Source organism: Phascolarctos cinereus, unplaced genomic scaffold (genome assembly GCF_003287225.1).
Source record: "Phascolarctos cinereus isolate Bilbo 61053 unplaced genomic scaffold, phaCin_HiC Scaffold_4;HRSCAF=312, whole genome shotgun sequence".
Lineage (NCBI taxonomy): Eukaryota > Metazoa > Chordata > Mammalia > Diprotodontia > Phascolarctidae > Phascolarctos > Phascolarctos cinereus.
The window spans coordinates 682,688,435-682,709,948 of NW_027555847.1; the positions used below are offsets into that span (position 1 = coordinate 682,688,435).

Below are 21,514 nucleotides of genomic sequence, written 5' to 3' on the forward strand. Positions count from 1 at the left end.
GAATTTTTATATTACATACTTGTTTTATATGTAACATAATTATAAATTTATATTTTGCATATCAGACCTTATATTATAAATATTATATTAATACCTTATTATAGTATAAATAATATATATTATAAATATTAAATGCCAAGAATTTTTCCCAGCCAACACCCTTTCTTGTCCTAGTTGCATTAATTTTGTTCATGCAAAAGCTTTTCAATTCCATGCAATCAAAATTATCTATTTCACCTTTTATGATTGACTCTATCTTTTCTCTGTTATAAAGAATTCACCTCCTGCCCCTACCTGTGAGAGGTATATGATCTGCTTCTTTTTTAATTTTTTATGGTATGATCTTTGATATTCAAATCACATAGCCATTTTGAATTTATTATAAAATATGGTGTAAGATGTTAGTCTAAACCCGATTCATGCCAAATTGTTTTCTAGTTTTCCCAGCAATACTCCAAGGAGTGCTTTCCTAAATAAATTATATTTGGGGGTTTATTTAGTACTCACTTATTGAATTCAATTATTACTGATTCTTCCTTGTTTAGCCTACTCCATTAGTGTACTTTCCTATTTTTTTAAACAGTACCAAATAGTTTTGATGATTGAGGTTTGCTACTTCAAAGCCTTTTATAATTTATTTGCATATATATGTTACCTGATTATTTCAACAAATCACATAGTTATTAAAATAGAATTGTTGACCTCCCCCTGCTACTTTGCAGAGGATATTGTGGTATATTGTATATAATGCCCTTTTTTAGAAATGTATTGATAGATTTTGCTGTATTTTTTTCACTCTTGATTTTTTTTTAAGTGGGGAGGGACAGGATAGCTTCCTGGAAGGAGGAAAAGGCTGAGATGTGAGGGAAAATATAGAGAGTATAAAATAAAAAGATATTGATATAAATCTATTTTTTTAAAGTGTGAATTGTTGAATCCTATAAATAGGGGAGCTATAACTAAGGAGAGGGGAAGGCAACCTCAGGAAGAGGGCTCAAGAGAAGAAATAGAATTAGGGTTACAGAGACTTTGTATTTTTGGTAATTTGAGGAAGCATGCTTCTTGAGTTTTGAGGCTAATTAGAGGGGCAAGGAATAAAATACCCTTTACCACCATGAATGGGGTAAAGTTCATGATCAAATGATAGAAAGGACCATATAAGATGATGATAAGGATGATAATGATGATAGTTAGCATTTACATTGAACTTTAAGGTCTGCAATGTGCTTTACAAATATTAACTTATTCTATCCTCACAACAACCCTAGGAGATAGGTACATCGCCACCTTACAGAGGAGGAAACTGAAGTAGAGAGAGGTTAAGTGAATTACCTAGAGTTATACAGCTAGTAAATGTCACAGCTAGGTCAGATTTGAATTCCAATCTTCCTGACTCCAAGTCCAGCTCTATCCACTGCACCATCTTGCTGCCTAAATTAAGTGAATAATTTTCACTATATACAATTGAAATGTCTTTGTACAAACAAAATCAATGTAGTTAAAACCAGAAGGGAAACAGTTAACTGGGGGAAAATCTTTGTAGTTTCTCTGATAAAGGTTTAATATCCAAGATATATAAGGAGCTGATTCAAATATTTAAGAATTGCAACCATTTTCCAAATGGATATGAACAGGAAAGAAATCTAATCTGGATTGATTGGAATATGCCATATGAAAAAAATGCTCCAAATCACTGCTAATTAGAGAGATGCAAGGGTTTTTTTTTGTTTGTTTGTTCATTTTAGGGAGGCAATTGGGGTTGCCCAGGACCACACAGCTAGTAAGTGTCTGAGGTCACATTTGAACTCAGGTCCTCCTGACTCCATGGCCAGTGTGCTCTATCCACTGCCCCACCTAGCTGCCCCTAGAAAGATGCAAGTTAAAACTACTATACCTACCAGATTAGCAAAGAGAAATTTAGTGTTGGAGCAGCTCTGTCCAGAGGACAGTGTCACCATTTCATCATTCAATTGAATGGTAAGGATAAAAGCCAGATTACAGAGAATTAAAGGAATGGGGAAAGAAAGTGGAGGAAACTAGTGTAGATGGTTTTCTCTAAGACTTTAACCTTAGCCATGAAAGGGAAAAGTATAGAATGGTAGTTAGAAAGGATGATTGGTTCAAGTGTGAGATTATTTAAGATGAGGGAGACATGGGAATGTTTGTAGGCAGCAGGGAAGGAGCCAATAGGTAGAAAGAGATTGAAGTTTAGAGAAAGAGTAGGGATGATGGTGCTGGAGAAGACAAGAGGGGACATGATCAAGGATGTATGTGGAGGCATGGGCCTTGGTAAAGAGAAGGACTAGCTCTTCATCAGAGATGGAGCTGAATAATGAGTTCATGGAGCTGAGGTAGATGGAAGTAAGGAAGCAGCATTTGAGGATGAGGACAAGGGTTTGTACATTGGTAGCTGGGGGTTCAGAATCCCTGGAATGGGGAAAGTATAAGGATGCAGGAGTATGCTAATTATTGAGGAATTAGTCCAGGCAGAGTATCAGTGGTTGGACAAAAGACCCTTAAAGGGAAGCAGGTTAATAGATTGTTCAGGGTCCTCCTCAAAATCCAAAATAGAGGCTATTTGTTGTAAGGTCTTCTCCCTAATTCTAAATCTTATAACCCTTAGAAATCACCCTTCATTTTCTCCTCCTTCACTTCTATCTTACCACGAAGAGGTAACCCTTCTCCCTGCCAAGGCTGACCACTCTTCTTGTACCCTTGATCCTATCCCTTCCCATCTCTCTCCTCATTCTACCTCCTCCCTCAAATTACCTTGTTTTTTTTAATTTAGACCTGTGATTTAATGGTGTAGGAAGCTTCTGTACAGCAATTTCTTCTTCCAATGCAAATTTACAAATATCCTGTAACTTACAATCATAGGCAATTGCTTGAGGTGTACAGGGAGGTTAAGTGATTTACCCAGGGTCACTCAGCCAGGATGGCTGGACTTAACCTAGGCCTTCCTGGTTCTGAAACCAACATTTCACTCACTATGATATGACCACCTTGTATTTACTTTGTATATATTTCAGATGAGTAATATTGATTGCAAACTCCTCCTTGAAGGCAGTGACTCTGTGTGTGTGTGTGTATGTGTGTGCCTGTGTGTGTGTGTGTCTGTGTGTCTTTATAACTCCAGTGCCTCACACAGTACCTAGCACACAGGTATTAATGAACACTTTTTGAATTGATTAATTCCTGGATCATGTGGCATTGGAGTTAGGATTTAAAGTTTTTATTTGATAATGAGAGAGATGATAAATAGAGGTGATGTTTTATCAAATAATCAGAGTCTTGAGATGAGAGTGGAGTGACTGGAATGTTCAGTCAGGTTAAGAAGAGTATAACCCATTTTGTTCAGTTGTGTTTGACTCTTCACGACCCCATTTGGGGTTTTCTTGGCAAAGATACTGGAGTGATTTGCCATTTCCTTCTCCAGCTCATTTTACAGATGAGGAAACTGAGGAAAACAGGGTTAAGTGACTTGCCCAGGGTCACACAGCCAGTGAGTGTCTAAGGCTGGATTTGAACTCATGAAAATTAGTCTTGACTCCAGGCTTAGTGTTCTATCCACCATTCCACCTAGCTACCCTTAAGACATCATTACTAAGGAGCAAAGGTCTGGATGGGTTTAGGGGAAATCAAGGACAGGGGTGAGGGAAGGAGGTGGGGGTCAGGAACATAATAGCACTGCTGACTTGGATGGGAGTGGGGTGTTCAAGTAAAAAAAGAGAGGGAACTGAAAGAAAGAGGAGAGGTGGACAGATCCTTTCACACAGACTTGCCTGGGGCCAGCTGTTTTCAAAATGAAGGGAATAAGGCCAGTGCCATGAATTTGAATAAAAAATGTGGCTTGAGTCACGCCAATATGGCACACCTCTGCCACTGATATTTAACCTAGTGGTCAGGGTCATATCTAAAGAAACTTCTTAAAGCCATGTAAATGGGAAAAACTAGTCATATGGTAACAGCACTACAATAGTATTGTAGAATATGCAGCAATATACCATAGAATACAACAGTATCCGTAGGATTATAGTGTTGGCATTGGAAAGGACCTTGGGAATTATCCCATTTTATAGTACCGGTTAGGAAACTGATTATCCCATTTTATAGTACCGGTTAGGAAACTGAAGTCCAGAAGGGAAGTGCTTATATAACCCTGAATCAGTTATATGAAAGGCATTTTTATTAAAGCACTCCTGGGAGTTTATTGATTGTTTTGTTAGAGATTTTTCAAGTACATTGTCATCGTACAACATTTATATAACACATTAAAAATGTTACCATACCAAAAATTAACTTCAAAAAAAAAAAAAGACGAGTATAACCCAAATGTTCCATTGAGAGGGGGAGCACAGGTGGGTGGAGCAGGAGAGAATTCTGTATGGCCTAGGACCAAGGTGGAGGGGGCCAAAGGGCCCTTGAAGAGGCAGGAAAAAAGGATTTATGGACTGTTCTGTTTCAAACTAGGAGTATGTATTGGGGAAGCAGCAGGGAGGTAGCCAGAGGAAAACATACAGGAAATCACGGAGAGCCAGGACCTGGGGTGGAAGAAAAGGATGGAGAGGGATAAAGACTGAAGGATTCCTGAGTTGAACCCCTCCAGATTCTGTCTGTCTTCCTGCAGAAAGACTTCCTGCCCTCAGACCCTGGGAGGAGGGCGGAGATAGCAGGGAGAGAATGGGTTGTTACAATACCAGCATGTTGCCAAAGAAAAGAGATAAGAGTGTGTGTGACAGCGACCCCAACCCAAATTAAACTCAGAGACCTCATGGTGGAAAGTAAAGGTTACCTTTATTACAATCCCGCGAGATGACTGTCTGCTCGAGAGAGGAGAGAGGAGTACGAGAGAGAGAGAGAGAGAGAGAGAGAGAGAGAGAGAGAGAGAGAGAGAGAGGGAGCCGGTAACAGAGGCCGCCTTATAAAAGCAAATCTCCGCCCACCGCGCAAACAAGCCTCTACCCACCACTATCCCTTACCCCCTTGCCCCCTTACCTGGGGGTGGGCTTACATTCTAAGCTTGAAAGGTTGGGGGTGGGGCAGGGCTTATTCTTTCTGCTAAGTGCTTAAAAACAGGGTCTGAGTGGGGGAGGATTTTGAAAGTAATAATATCAAGAATTATTTGACCCTTTGAGGAGCCTTCACTTCTGAGAGTTCATTTTTCACACTACCTTCTGAACTCATTACCTTAATTACACTGAGAAGTCTTCACTGGGACATCCCATTCAAGAGGAAGGTGCCCCCAAGGCTTCTTAGCAACAGAGAAGGCTGAAGAAGAAAGCCTTCTGCATTTGTTCTCCATTTTTCAGCATGTGGGAACCCACATCCTTGGCATAGAATTTCTCCTCCCTCTGAATTATCAGCTTCCTCTGTGCTGGTCCTATCCATGTCCTCAATCAGATTTCTCATCTGTAAAATAAAGAGGTTGGAGCAGATGACCTCTGAAGTTCATTTTAGCTCTGGATCTATGATCCTACAATCCACCTCCCATCTTTACATTCTCCTCTCCTTGTATGACCTCTTTATTCCCTCAACCCTCTCCCTTCCCCGACATCTTCCTCACAGTTGTTCAGTTGCTGTGAAGTTGAACTCTCACCCGTTGCTGGGAAGATGTGGATGAGGAAGAACGCAAAGCAAGCTGTGGCTGCTGGCACCCCGCCTTCTCCTCTGGCCCCAGTGCCAGGACAGGACAGGCCTCCCCCTTGGCCCAGACTCAGGACAGGGAGGACAACAGAATGTCATTGGGAAAACATGTGGGAGGGAATCCAATGTCCTCTCTCATCCCCAAAACAAATGAGGTCATTGTGCCACCGAGCTCAGGAACAGAGAGCTGGGCAAAGCCCTGGAACCTCCAAAGGCCAGGGCATGAAGTTGAGGAGGGGGCAGAATGCTGGAAGGGCACAACCCTGGAGCTTCTTAAGACTGGAGCACAAAGCTGAGAGGGGGGCAATCAAGGCAGGGTAAGATGTGCAGGCACAATCCTAGACACTGTGGTGGACCTTAGCACAAAACCAGGGGACAAAGCAACATGAAAAAGGCAAGGTGAGAGAACAGCGTAGGTCTATAGATAAAAGAATTTGATGAGGCTGCCCCAAGACATGGGGGCTGGCAGAGAAGAGAAAGCCACAGAACTTCTCTCCACCTCCCTACTCTCTTATGAAACTTGTACATTTTCTGAGCCTTTCCCGGAAATTCCCGAGCATGACTTCAGGGTATTCTGTGTATGGTTGATGATTGGTCTCTGTACCCATTTCCCAGATAATTCTAATACAAAGAAAATTTGGATTAGATATGCCAATACTGTGACCAACTTCCGGCTTACCCTGACCCACTCAGACCAAGGCATTTACTTACCCTCAATAAAGTTATTGTTTAAGTAGCTCTTTTCAGTCATTCTGCCTTTTCAGATCTTTTCTGAACTTACTGCTTTTCCTTTATGGTCTTTCCCAAGAGATTCATATTTCACTCTTTTCTTTTGTGCCCTTCTATGGAAGAATAGTCTTGCGTTTAGAGACCTCAGCCACCTAATCCTATTTCTGCCACTAACTCACTATCATCAGAGACAAAACACATCCCTTTCTCTTGACCTTAGTATCATTATCTGCAAAAGTAAGAGAGTCTCAGTCTGGTACCTATGGATAGGTTGACTGATTGTCAGGAGAGTCCAGGAGTCCCTAGCTTTGACTCTGGCTACGGATTTACCAGTGATACCATGAGACAAATCACTTCCCTTCTCTGGCATTTGATTTTCTCATCTGTAAAATGAGGATTCATAATAATTCCCTCAAAAAGCACCACATACATGTGAGCAATTATTGCTTTTTTTCTTTAGTGGACTGGGTGTCAGAATATCGAGGGACTGGCCCTGCCATTTATCAGTTGTGTGATCCTGAGTAAGTTATCTCATCCCCCCCAACCTTGATTTCTTCAGCTGTAAAATGGGATCAATAATATTAGTACTACAACCCTTCAGGGCTGTTGTTAAGAAAGCGATTTGTAAATTCTACAGAAATGTGATGTATGTTATTAGAAGTGGTAACACGTGATGCTCTTTACATGTCCTGCACACGGTAAGCCTCTTTGACAAAGGTTTATTGAATTAAATCAAGGCCCAGTTGCTGCCTTGGCCTTTGGTTCTGGTACAGGGTCCGGGGCACGTAGGCTAGGGCTGACTCAGCCTCAGCTCCAGCCTCTTTGGTCCTTGCCTCAAACTTCCCGAGTCAGCTTCTTCCAAGTGACTTTGCGGAAGGGGGTAGGCCCTCCCAGTGGCTGATGTGCGGCTCAGACAGCAGTGACCTTTCCCCTACTAAGCTGTGCTGCCAGGACTGCACATCTGCCTCTCAAGCTAGGAGGAAGGAGCCAGCCCAGGTGGGGGGTGGGGGGTGGAGGGGAGGGAAAAGAGCTCTGGTATTTGAGTCCCTGGGCCTGGAGGAGGAGGGCAATGCCAAGCATCTCCACCCTGGGGGGGGAGGCACTTCTCCGAGGACGGGAAGAACATTAGCTCCCTAGTTCCCCCGGCCTTCCTAGGAGGTCTGGGGGGATAGCCAGGAGTCCCCACATCTCAACTAGAGGGAGGAGCTGCGAATCCCTTTCAATCTCCAAGAAGAGGGAGGATATTGGGGGAGGAAGAGGGCACTTCGGCACCGTCTCTTTGAAGCTGGAAACCTGAGACCCGCCCCACTTCAGGACACACCCACCCGTCCCCCAGGGCCTGGCTACAGCTCATAAAATGGGGCTCGTTCACTGAGTGGACAGCTGCAGTACAGGACGGACACTGGGCGCACCTGAAAGTAAAGGAGAGTAGGATCTCTAGTGAGTCTCCATCTCAGCTACAGCGCCCAGGCCACCCTCTTGGAGCCCAGCACTTCGGTTAATAAAAAGATGCGTTGTGCCCCAAGTACTGGAGCTGCGCTGGTGCTATGTGCCGCCACTGCGGGGCTACTGGGCGCAGCCGCTGCCAGCCGAAGCGAGGTCCGCCCGGGGGCCCCCGAGCTCCGAGTGCCCCGCGCGGGGCCAGACGCCAAGTATGCCTCGTGGGACGAGGTGAACGTGATCGCTCACGGGCTCCTGCAGCTCGGACACGGGCTTCGGGAGCACGTGGAGCGGACGCAGGGCCAGGTAAACGACATCTACCGTCGTCTCCAAGCCCGTGACCCTGCCTGCGAAGATCCTCTGCGCCGCGCCTGTCACAGCCCTGAGGGCACCCAACTGCAAAGCCCCGAGGAGAGCCCAGTGGAATTGGCTGCCCAAGGCACTGACAGCCACTTGGAGCCGAAAGAGGTGGCCCAACAGAAGACCGAGCTCCAGCACTTGGAAGTGGATGATGGCCAGAGGGTAAAGACCAGCACTGGGGGCGCCGTCTGGAGAGCTGTGCACAGCTTGCAAGTAAGGGACACTCCCTCTGTACTCTCTTCCCTTGTCTTTCCTTCCGAGGCTGGCTGATCTTCCTTTATACATCCTCCCAAGGTCCTTTTGGCACTTTATTTTAGCCTGCTTGTGTTCTTTCTCTTAGACTCTTTTCCAGTTCTAAATCTCTGATGCTACTAACCCTCAGATTCCCCTCTTTCACTCCTTTAATACCTTCTCCATCTCCTCCTATCTGCTGTCCCTGGGTCCTATGCTCCCCAACCCCTCGAAATCAGGTTGTTCCCCCAGGGTTCCTTCTGCCTTGCCCCTTCAATCCATCCCTGGCCTGGAGTCCCATTTACCCTCAGGTCACAAGAGATTTCCCTATCCATGACACCAGCTCCCTCCAACTGACCCCATGAACCCATTTCCCTTTCTTTCATGACCCCAGACCCAGCTTCGAGCTCAGAACAGCAGAATTGAGGAATTGTTTCAGAAAGTGGCCCAGCAACAGCAGCACTTGGAAAAGCAGAACTTGAAGATTCAAACACTGCAGAGCAAGGTAAGCTCCTGAACTGACTGGAACCTAAGGTAGGGATGGGGTAGGGATGAAGGCAGCTCTCAGAGGCCTTTCAGCTTCTGCTTCTCAGAACTGAGAACTGCAATTTCTCAAACAGGCTCTGAGCCCACCTTCTCTCTCTCTCCCTGATCCGTTTCTCCTCATCCTGGACCTAGCTGTTACTTCTCTTCTGTCTGCAGCTCCAGGGCCTGACTCCTTTACAATTGGGGCAGATACCACTAAGGCCTATGGGAAAGAAGAATGCCCTGAAGATGGCTCGACACATTCACCCAGTCCCCAACAGCAGTGACAAGCCTAGTAAGTCCTGGGTCTCATCTGACTTCCAGCTCCTGCACCTCCTCTGCCCCAGCCTCAGGACATGATGAGTTTCTGGACTTACCTTCAGCCAGTCTTGGGGAAGACTTGCTAGTCTAGAGTTGGGAAGAAGTCTTATAAAACACCCACCTCCCCTGCTGCCTAGTGTCTTCAGAATACCCTGCTCCTGCTCCTGAATACATCTCTTGCCTAGTCCTACCCTACCTAAACAGCTGTTCCCAGCCTTCCCTCTAATCAGGGAGAAGAGATATGAAGGCAGCTTCTGCTCTGCCTTTCCTCCGATAAAGTATACTTAGCCCCAGTAGGAACTCCACATCTCGTTTCCACTCGCCTAGTTTTTACTGTGTGTCCACAGTCATGCCTTGAGAGAAATAAGGCCTGTTTTTCTGCCTTCAGTGTCTTATAGAGCAGAGATACATATATAGAACAGCCAGGGAACAAGAGGAAGGATAAATGTGATTCCAACCATATAGACTTCTGTTGAATACAAGTTGAGAAGTGATCAGTAAGTTGGTCAGGGAGGTCTTTTTAGATGAGGTGTTAAAGGAAGTGATACAAATGGATAGATGGGGAGAAGTCAATAGGGTGTTTCAGAAAACCCAAATGGAACAAGTGAAATGCTATAGCTATTTACTTGAGGTTCAGGGAATTTCAAGGAGAAATTACCACTCAGCCTAGAATATAACAGCTTGGCTGGAGTATAAGCCTGTTGTAGAGGGGAATAATGAGGGGAAGGTTTGGGGAGACCTGTTGAAGGCCATGCTAAATTCAGATTTTATCCAAAAGGCAATGGGGAACCACTGTAAGTTTTGAGTGACGTGATCATATCCTAGGAAGACTCATCTAGCATGAGCTCCTGGGTGGACAGGAAGGAGAGGAAATAAGGGAAGAAATACCACTTCAACTGTAGAAGATGATGGAAACCTCAGGATTTTCAGCACAGTCTCACAGCTACACACACACACACACACACACACACACACACACACACACACACCCACATACACACACACACATACACACCACACACACACATGCATACACACACCCAATCTTGGGGCATCTGTCAAAAATGCCATGTTCCTTCTCTCTCATGTACTGTCCTTCATTGATATATTTACTTTGTATCTCTCCCATACATAATATGCCTGTATCTCAAGGCTGACATCCAATTGGGAGAAAGTTGCCTTTCTCTTTTCACTTAGCCTAGAGCAATTCTTGGTGACTTCCTGATGGCCTGGTTGTCACCTGTTGGTTTCCCCATCCCTATTCTGGCCTACTGGGGCCAAGGCTGCTGGTAGCTGAGGAGGCAGATCTAAACTACTTTTTCTCAGGGTCTCAAGCTTCTCCTGTCCCAAGATTTTCCTTGTCTGGGAGAACCCAGTGGCCCCTACCTACTATGTAGAGGGCTCCTGGGAAGAATCTATTAGTCAAAGCTGGGGTTGGAGGGGGGGGTAGCTCTCTCAAGAAGAATTGAGTGGCCCAGGCTACTTAGTCTACTTAGGGGAACAGGAGAAGGAGGAATGAAGGGGGGGGAGGGAAACAGGGAGAGCCTGGGGAGACAAGGTCCTGTTTCTCCTAGAGTAGGCGCCAAGTAGGGGAAAGTTCAGAGCTTGTGGAGACAAACATTCTGGTTGTAATCAAGGCCAGATTGGGAGTTTGGCTGTGAGCCACTGGGATTGGAAGAGAGGAAAGTAGGGGAAAGGGGAACAGTCAGGAAATGTCCTCCTATCACTCTTTCCTCCCCCTCTAGACACTGTCCTTCAATAGCTTCAGCCCTTCCAGTCCCATCCCCCTCCTGACCTTTCCCCTACTCCCAGGGCCTGCCTGATTCTGTCTTCCCAGGGTCTTTCCTTCTAACATCTCCTCAATGCCTAGCTACCTTCACCACATTGGGGCTCTAATGAGGGATGTGGGAGAAAAAATAAGCCTCAACCCCAGAAGGGGGGTAGGGAGGGCTTCATTAGGGTCACCTCTACCCTTAGGGAGTTAAGGGCATCGATGGGGTCTGGGTCTGGGACAATCCAGGAAAAATCATAAAGTTGGCCAAGTTTGTCTTTATACCCACCTGCATATACACATCACACACTTCAGGCCCTGGGGCCCTCATGTTCTCTCTCCCACGTTAAACCCTCCTGTCTGGAAAGGCTCTGATGTGAGTCATTCCTTAGTTGGGCAAATGGGCCCTAGGAAAAAATAAAAAAATCTCTGATCTTGCCCTTCTGCACACATCTCCAGACAAAGAACATGTGTGTATTTGGTTGGAGGGGAGGAGTGGGGGAGAGAAGGCAGAGATTCATGGCTTCTTTCCTTCAGCTTAGTCAAGAGTGGGAAGACTTAATTATGACCCAGGCAAGAAGCCATCCTTCAGAGTTTTGGAGTTAACCCCCAACCTATCTCCTCTTGGGAAAGATATATAACGATACATAATATATGTGTGTGTGTGTGTGTGTGTGTGTGTGTGTGTGTGTGTATATAAATAACTTTATATACAACTCTCTTTCTCCCTCTCTCTTGTTCCTCTGTACACACACAGGGAGTAGATTGAGGACCATCTGCAGCTCTTTTCTCTAATCTCCACATCCATCTCTCTCTTTTATAGAGCTGCCCCAGGACTGCCATCAGCTCTTTCTGGGTGGAGAACGCCAGAGTGGACTCTTCCAAATTCAACCCCAAGGTTCTTCACCTTTCCTGGTGAACTGCAAGATGACCCCAGGTATGAAGGAAGGTCTGTTGGGGAGGAGGGGTCTATAGTAAGGCCTTGACCATTGCTCCACAAGCATTTTAAGTATTTACTATGTGTGAGGCAACATGCTAAGAGTTAATACCTAGATAGGGAAAAATGTGGTCCTTGCCCTCAAAGAGGTTACATTCTAATGGCCCTTAGGAGAAAAAGTGTAACTTCCACTTAGCCATGGTCTCCTTAGCAAGGTGAATTCTATTGTCCCAATGCTTCATTTTTAAGCTCAGAGAAATGTTACTACCATGGAGGTGAGAAAAAGAGTAACATCCCTGTAGCCTGCTTTGAAAATAGGGATGGAGGATTTAAGATGGCCATCAGCAAGCTTGAGGGATTTCAGAAACTGACTCCTTTCCCATTGTTTAACTCTCTAGGGCATGTCTAGAGAGCCCTAGGCTCCATCTGTTAAACTTGTTTCTTCTACCTATATTATCTAATAGAGCTGGAAAGTCTCAGCTTCTAGAATAAATATACTTTCAAAGAGGTGACAGGTCTTTGAAGCTGTACATTCTTTGAATCCATTCTGCTATATGCCCCCTTGATCAATCAGTAATCATTTATTAGGCACCTACTATGTGCACTATCCCTGTATTAGATGCTAGGGATACAAAGCCTAAAAATGAAAGCCCAGGCCCTCAAGGGGTTTAGATTTTAATGGGGAAGACAACATGTATTTATATAGGCATGAGATACAAATATGTGATACCTAAGAAATAGACATAAGGTAACTATAGGGGGGAAAGCGTTAGCTGTTAGAGGGCATCAGGAAAAGCCTGCAGAAGATAAGCATTTAAAAAAAATTTTCATTCAGAACTTCAACACCAAATAAGCATTTCCATATTAAGGTGTTACATACAGGAGGGTGGAAAAGGAGGATTTCACATGATATGCAAATCTCTATTTTATAGTTTGCTTTTACTTTTAAGTATATACTAAATTTAATGTGTAACTTTCAAAGTTTCCTTTGGGCTTTTTTTTTCTGTTCTTTTCTTTCTTTCTTTGAGGCAATCAGGGTTAAGTGACTTGCCCAGGGTCATATAGCTAGTATGTGTCTGAGGCCAGATTTAAACTCGGGCCCTCCTGACTCCAGGGCCAGTGATCTATCTACTGCACCACCTAGCTGTCCCTGTTTATCTTTTTAAATATGATTCAATGACCTTTCTCTTTCATTTTTGGGGAGGCAGCCCTAACTCACTCCCTCTCTCCCTCCCATTCCCAAATTGGGGGGGGGCAACCCTCCCCTGTTTCATTCCTGCTAGCTATCATCCTTTATCTTTCCTTCCTTTTGTGCTAGACTCCTTAAGAAGGCCATCCACAACAGGTACCTCACTTCCTTTCCTCTCCTTGATTCTTTGCAGTCTGCCTTCTGACCTCATCATTCAACTGAAACTACTCTTTCCAAAGTTACTAGTGTTAGTTACTAATGACTTATCTCTTAATTGCCAAATCTAATAGCCTTTTCTCAGTCCTCATCCTTCTTGACCTCTCTCCAGCTTCAGCACTGTCCATCAGCCTCTTCTCCTTGATGCCCCTATCTCTCCAAGTTTTCATGACATGCCTCTCTTCTGGTTCTCATCCTACTATCTGACTATTCCTTTTTTTTCTCCTTTGTAGAATCTTCTTCATCTAGGCTACTCCCACTAACTGTAGGGGGTCTCCAAAGGCTCTATCCTGGGCCCCTTTCCCTTCTCCGTCTGTATTATTTCATTTGATGAGCTCATCAGATCCTGTGGTTTTAATATTTCTTCGCAGATGATTTTATATGCTTGTTCCATCCTAAACTCTATTAGATATCTTGAGCTGTATACCCTATAGACTTCTTAAACTCATCATGTCCGAAGTTGAACTTTTCTCCCAAACCCTCCCATCTTCCAAACTTCTCTATAATTATAGAGAGTACTGCCACCCTCCCAGTCACCAGGGTTAACGACCTAGGTGTAATCCTTGATTCCTCACTCTTCCCCCTACCCCATACTCAATATGTCATCAAGTCCTTTTGTTTCGACTTTTGCCACAATCTCTCAAATATGCCTCCTCTCCTCTGTTACTGCCACCACCCTGGTGTAGTCTCATTGCCTCACACCTAGTCTACAGCCTTCTACTTAGTCTCCCTCCCTCAAATCTCTCTCCATTCCAATCCATCCTCCATTAAGCTGTCAAGTTGATCTTCCTAAAATACAGATCTGACCATATCACCTCCCCTCCTATTCAATAAATTCCAGTGGCTCCCTATCACCGGGATCAAATATAAACTTCTCTGTTGAGCTTTTACAGTGCTATATAACCTGGCCCTTTCCAGACTTCTTATATCTTAGTCCTTTCCACTTACTCTGCAACCCAGTGACAATGGCCTCATTGCTGTTCTTTCCACATGCTACTCTATTGTCTGATTCCACGTGTTTTCACTGACTGTCCTCCATGCCTGAAACATTTTACTTCTCTCTACCTCTTTGCTTCCTTTGATGCTCAGCTAAAATCCTGTTCTGCAAGAAGCCTTTCCCAGTCTTCTTTAATCTTAGTGTCTTCCCTGTAAGACTACCTCCAATTTATCCAATATATATCATTTGTACATAGTTATATGCAGGTTGTCTCCCTCATTAGACTGTGAGGTCCATGAGAGAAGGGACTGCTTTTTACCTTTCTTTGTATTCCCCAGCACTTTGCAATGTGCCTGACACATAGTAGGCAGTTAATAAATAAGAGTTGACTGTTTGTAACAAATATGCATAGTTCACCAAAACAAATTCCCACATTGGCTACGTCCAATTCTGTACCTTGTCAGTGGTGAGGAGGAAGAGTGTTTCAGGCATAGGGTATAGCCAGTGCAAAGGCACTGAGAAAGGAGATGGAGTGCCACACATAAGGGACAGCAAATAGGCCAGCATGCCTATCCAGGAGTGGGAAACCTGCAGCTTCAAGGCCATACATGGTCCTCTAGGTCCTCAAGTGTGGTCCTTTGACTGAATCCAAACTTCACACCCCTGGATACTATAGAGTATGTGATCAAGAGTAATCTGTAAGAAGACTAGAAAGATAGGAAGAGGCCAGGTTGTGATGAGCTCTCAGTGCCAGATAGAGGAGCTTTTATTTTATGTGAGAGATAACAGGGAACTCCTGGACCTTACTAAGTATAGGAGGAATGATACAGTGAGACCTATGTTTTAGGAAAATCACCTTGACAGTGAAGTGTAATATGCCTTGAAAACCATAAACTATAAACTGTGACTTCATGGTATAGTAGGAAAGGCACCAGATTTGGAGTTGGGAGACAGAGGGTTGACTCTGGTGCTTTCGCTTAGTCTCTAGGTAGCCTTGGCCAATCACTAACTATCCCTTGGCCTGATTTTTCCTCACCTGTGAAATGAAGAGGTTAAGCTTGTTCTCTAAGGTTGTCCTTTCCAGCACCCACATCCTATGATCTTATGGCTTATGGTAGAAGCCTTTGGGAAGTTTTGGGTTTCCTAGGCTAGCTGTGGTGTTTCTGTTCTTTGTTACATAGGTAAATCCTAGTAACTAGGCTTTCTTTTGGCAGAGGGTGGCTGGACAGTGATCCAGAGACGCTTGAATGGCTCAGTGGACTTTCACCAGCCCTGGGAGGCCTACAAGTCAGGCTTTGGAGACCCTAATGGTAGGCATTTCCAGGGGACAAAATTGAGACCCAAGGAAATAATCACTAAATTGGGAAGAGGGGTGGGGATGGAGGGAGAGGGGATGTGGAGGTCTATAAGAACAGGAAGGACCAGGCAAACACTCAGTGCTAAGCTAGGCCTTTTCTGATGGGGGGGTCCAAGAATCCTCTTGGTGTTTTTCTCCTTTTCCTATACATTTCTCCACCCTCTCTGCATACATTCTGGGCCTAATAATGTTGCAGAGCCAGGGAGCTAGCTGTACCTGCCTATGTGCATTCTCTGGCATTTGTCCCCATGCTGAGTGGTCGTTTCTGAATTCAGGAGAATTTTGGCTGGGTTTGGAGAAGGTACATCATATCACTGGAGATCGAGGAAGTCGTCTTGCTGTACAACTATTGGATTGGGAAGGCAATGCCCAGTCTGTCCAGATCCCCTTCCACTTGGGAGGAGAGGACACAGCGTATAGCCTAAAGCTCACAGGACCAGTTGCTGGAGAGCTGGGTCCAGCCACAGAGGATGGACTATCTTTACCCTTCTCCACTTGGGACCGTGATCATGACCTCAGGACAGACCTGAACTGTGCCGAGAACCTCTCTGGTAAGTGTGAAGTCTCCAAACTATCCCAATTTCAATCTCAATTCTCTCCCTTACTCCAACTCTGCTTCCCAAACCCAGCCTTAAATAACTTGTATAATAATGCACTCCAATTGTAGTGCCTAAAGCAGAATTTTATACATAGTAGGCACTCAATCCTTATCTGAATTGATGGCCTCATTTGTTGCCCCACCCACAAATCCCCAACTCTTATCCATGCCCAAAACATGGCCTCTATCTGAGCCTCAAACCTTATCCTGAATTACAATCTCAATTCTAATAGCAACTTCTCAGTCAAAATCCTGTATTTAGAGTTCACTCTAATCTTAAACAAAATCCCATATCCAGCTGTATGACCTTTTCTCCCTCTCTGAAAGCCATGAAACCATACTCAGTCCCCAACTATAAACAAACCCCTAACCCTATATAGCTTCAAACCCATCTGTAATCTCCCATCTGGAATCAAATTCTAGTTTCAACCTCAAACTCCACCCCCATGTGTTTGTACATGTGTATAAGAATATTGTTTAGTCGTTTCAGTCATGTCTGACTCTTCATGACCCTACTTAAGGTTTTTTTTTTAGCAGAGATACTAAGTGGTTTGCTATTTCCTTCTCCATCTCATTTTATAGATAAGGAAACTGAGGCAAACAAGGTGAAGTGACTTGCTTAGGGTCACACAGCTAGGAAGTGTCTGAGGCCAGATTTGATCTCAGGAAAAGGAGTGTTCCTGACTACAGGCCCGGCACTCTATCCACTCATCACCTTCGATTACTTTCTGGGCTATATCAACTGATTTGGTGGGCAGGGGAGATGCAGAAACAGAATCTTCCCTCATCCTGTTCACATATACAATAACTACATAATAATAATAATGATAGCTAGCAGTTATATAGCACTTTGAAGTTTGTAAAGCACTTTATAAATAGTATCTCATTTCATTCTCACACAGCCCTGGTGGGTAGGTGCTATTTTTACCCCCATTTTATAACTGAGGAAACTGAGGCAAACAGAGTTTGTGACTTGCCCTAAATCACACAGGTAGAAAGTGGCTGAGGCCAGATTTTAATGCAGGTCTTCCCAACACCAAGTTCTGCATTCTATGCACTGCAATAATTTCATCAATAATGAAATCAGTTCAACTTACATTTATAACTAAAAAGATGACCGTCAACATACAGATAGGAAACTCTGCATCATGGATAGCATCATGGATTTAGAATTAGAAGGGACTTTGAAGATCATCTAGTCCAACCCCTCATTTTGCAGATGGGGAAACTAAGGCCAAGAGAAGTGATGTGACTTGCCCAAGACTGAACAGTTAATAAGTAGCAGAGATAGGGTTGGAACCTCAGCCCTCAGACTCCAGATCCAGGGCCATTTCCACTATGCCACAAAGCTTGACCATCGATCTTTAGAGCTGGAAAAGAGTTTGATGGTCACCATGGTAGGACAATGGAAAGAGCACTGGATTTGAAGTCAGAGGACCCGAGTTCAAACCTTGGCTCAGCCTCTTACTTCCTATGCAACTTTGGGAAAACCACATAACCTCTCTGGGCCCCCATTTCCTCATCTGTAAAATGAGGGGGTTAAACTAGATGACCTCTACCTTTCTAGCTCTAAACCTGTCATCTACTCCAACTCCCACTATTTTACAGATGAGAAAACAGGCTTAGAGAGGTTAAAGGACTTTTCCAGGGTCATAAAGGTAATAAAGAGCAGAACCTAGATTTGAATGTAGTTCTAGATCTGGAGTTCTTTTTATTATTCCACACTGCTCATTTTCAGATGTTGAAATTGAGGACCAGAGAGAGAGGCCCAAAGTCACACAGAGAACAGGGAATAGAACCCAAGGCACCTGACTTGTAGTCTAGTACTTTTTGAGTCAGTATTTTTTTTCTCATTCTACCATGATGCCTACCTCCTTGAGTTCTAACTCTATTCTCACAGCCCTTTACCTAGACCTCTACAGCAGACCCAGGACCTTGTAGCTCTACCTTCCCCACACAATTCCTGACCCTACTTTCCTGTTTTCATTTTTTTCAGGGGGCTGGTGGTTCAGTACTTGTGGCCATTCCAACCTCAATGGAAAGTATTTTCACTCTCTTCCTCGGCAGCGGCACCAGAGGAAGCAGGGCATCTTTTGGAAGACTTGGCGGGGACGCTACTACCCTCTACAGGCCACCACTATGCTAATCCAGCCCACAGAGGATACCACCTCCTAGCCTCATTCTGAGAGCCTTGCAGGGCTAACAAAAGAGCCAGAGCTCAATGGGCCAAAGACTCAACATAAATGCAAAAAGAAAACTCTCACGCTCCCCTTTCCCAACACCCATGGTGACAACAGTCTCCTTGGACACATGCCTGGGCCAGGGTCAGGACTGAAAAAGATACTTCACCGAGAGAGGAATGAGAGGATCCAGGCCCGGCCTTGGAATCTAGCCTTTTCCTCTTGAAGAGACACTGTTTACTCCTTTCTTCCCCTTCTTTAATCTATTGCCCTCTTAAGGGTAAACCTATGGTACTAACAGTGCTAATGGGCAAGGGCTTTCCCTCTCACCATCCACCCTGTTACACAGAGGAGTTATATGCACAAGTGAATGGGAGGGGCTGGATTGCCTAACCCTGGGGATTAGTGGGGAAGAAGCCCAGATCCTGGGCTCATGACTGACTAGGAGTCTTGCCTAGCTGTCTTCAGTCATATTGACTGGACTAGGATAATGGGACCAAGAAGTGGGGGATCTAGACTGGTGACCTCAGAGCACCTCTATTTCAAAGCCCAGCCCTGGGGCCTATTGAAGGGTCAGGGTAATTTGTAAATAACTGCCTTGTACAAAGATTTACTATCTTTTGGGTTGTAGGGTCTGGCTGGGATTACCAGGCCTCCTCAGATGTGTTTGTAATAAAAGGAATGAAAGAATCTCAAGATTGGAACGGTCATGAATTCATTCAGCCCAAACAGGAATCACTAATGTAATCTCCAGAAGTGTTCAGGTAGCTCCTCCTTGGAGATGTTCAGGGATGGAGAATTCACCACTTTATCCCAAAGAGGCCTCTTTTTGCACAGCTCTGCTAGTGAGGAGGTTCTTTATATCAAGCTGAAATTTGCCTGCTATAGAAGACCATGCAGAACACTCTGTTTTCCACATCACAGCCCTTCAAGTAACGTCTTTCCTTTTCACAAACCCCCACTCACCCAAATCTCCAGTCAAAATATCCCCAGGTCCTTCAACCAGTCCTCATATAGCTTGACTTAGAGTCCATTTGTCTCACTGAATTCTTTGGCTGTATTTCAGCTTTTGAGAAATCAGTCAACCAGCCTCGATTAATATGTGTCAGGCACTGTGCTTTATATGTGGGTACTCATGACATTATGCAGGTCAACAGCTGAAAGAGAAGCAGGGCAGGAAAAGATAACCCATGTTAACCAGAGTGAAGTTAGCTAGAGTCCCCTCAGTCTCCAGAAAACACTGTAAGGCAAGGTCTTTGGCCTGTTCTCCCTGCACCCACCCCTCCTTACTACCATCTTTCAAATTTGCCTGGTGACTCTGCTGCTCACCACTTCAGACTCAATGATCTGAGGAAGGAAGGAAGGTCTTGTTTCCTTTTTAACCTCTTTCATGGTGTACTAATCTATATAAAGACTTAGGATCCAGAGTCTCAAACAAACAGGTGGTGTTGGCAACTAAACAGATGGCATAGGCAGTGACTAGATCTTAGGTTAGATAGACTTAGCTGGGAGGACACTGCTTATCTGATTCCTCTTTCTGTAGTTCCCTAGAGGTAGGAAACTTAATAAAATTTTAGGCAAGCAGTAATAATAGCTAACACATATAGAGCTTTAAGGTTTGAAAGGTGCTAACAAATATCTCATTTTGTCCTCATGACAACCCTGGGAGGTAGGTGCTATTATTATCTCCCATTTATGAGTGAGGAAACTGAGGCAGTCTGGTTAATTGACTTGCCCTGGGTCACACAATTCAGTGTCAGGCTAGATTTGAATTTAGGGCTCTCTGTCCACTGAGCCACCTATCTGCCCATGCCAAGCTTAAGAGTGGAGCCCATGTTAATGGTAAATGGTGACCAGGCAGGTCTCAGCATTAGCAATGTGACTGTTTAGGTTTCTTTTTCTTTTTTTTAATAGTGACAGGGTCAGAGACTTAAAGTTGGACAAGATCTTTGAAGTCTAAACTCCCTCTTCCCCATTTCATAGATGAATAAAATGAGGCCCAGAGAGGAAAAGGACAAGTGGCATGCTGAAGGTCACATAGTAAATGGTTAAGGCTGGTCCTAATTCTAGCCCTCTTGCCACTGCCACGCAGTGCCTCTATCATCTAATTTACATCATGGTTATTTCATGTACGTGCTTGATCTCTACTGCACTATGACACCTCTTTGCCCCACCAGACACTTAACCAAGTCATGCCCGCTACTGACTGCCACCCAATATGCTTGGCTGGTAGGTCTCTGAGATGGAGGGGACATGACTGGACAAGATAGTGGCCAGGGGCTAGATGACCAGTAAGCAGTTCGGTGTGTGTGGTCGAGTAAAGCATCAACTGGGTGGATGTGAGAGGTGGGAGTCAGTGGGGGAGTGACTAGGAAGGATATGAGATGATGATTGATGGTCAGTTTCAGAGTATTAGGTGATTTGTCCAAGGTGGCAGTAAAAAGTAGGGTTTCTGGGGTGATGGTCAATAGCAGGATGATGAGTGGGATTCTGGGATGGTGAGATGGAGTGGGGTGACCAGTGGGTCTCGGGGGTGTTGGACAATGTGACTGTTGGATTTCTGGGGTGATGCTCAGCAGAGGGGTAACCAGTGTGTCCCTGAAATGACGTTCGGTAGTGAGGTGACGCAGTGATCTAGGAGGGGGTCATCAGTACAGTGGCTAGTGGGACTCTGAGGTGGTGGTCTGCAGGAGGGTGATGAATGGTCTCAAGGGGTGCTCAGCTGTCACGGTGGCCACAGCGACTCAGAGGTAGTGGTCTGCAATGGGGAGACTCGTCAGTCTTTTCCGTCTCTGTGAATTAGTGACGTCAAAGTACTCCTAGAGGAAGGACCAGTGACTTGCGCGTGATGTCACTGCAACGTCGCCCCCTTTCAGTTCTCAGACCTAATAGATCATTTCCCGTTTCCTGGCTCCTCCCCTTCCAGTCCCAGCCCTTCCCCGTGGCCTACGCCCCTTTCCTCCCGTAAACCTTTCGGACTCCTGCCTTTCATTAGCTTAGCCGACCATCAGTTTCCTTCCGTTCCTCGATTCTGCCTCCCGGCTCTTGCGCCCGTCTCCTATAGGTTAATATCGCTGTCA

General features: G+C 44.8%; 1 protein-coding gene across 2 annotated transcripts; it reads left to right on the forward strand.

Annotated features, from left to right (window-relative positions):
• The first annotated feature begins 7,422 nt into the window (after positions 1 to 7,422).
• ANGPTL4 (angiopoietin like 4) lies at positions 7,423 to 19,130 on the forward strand. 2 transcript variants are annotated; one of them, XM_020978179.2, is made up of 7 exons: positions 7,423 to 8,385; positions 8,798 to 8,908; positions 9,082 to 9,223; positions 11,844 to 11,957; positions 15,514 to 15,609; positions 15,932 to 16,207; positions 18,251 to 19,130. In XM_020978179.2, exons 1-7 carry the CDS (start codon positions 7,882 to 7,884, stop codon positions 18,427 to 18,429), a joined length of 1,422 nt encoding a protein of 473 aa, XP_020833838.1. In that variant the 5' UTR covers positions 7,423 to 7,881; the 3' UTR covers positions 18,430 to 19,130. The 2 variants fall into 2 exon arrangements, with proteins under 2 accessions (XP_020833838.1, XP_020833839.1); XM_020978180.2 differs by having other exon boundaries at positions 7,427 to 8,385; positions 9,106 to 9,223.
• The last annotated feature ends 2,384 nt before the right edge of the window (positions 19,131 to 21,514 follow it).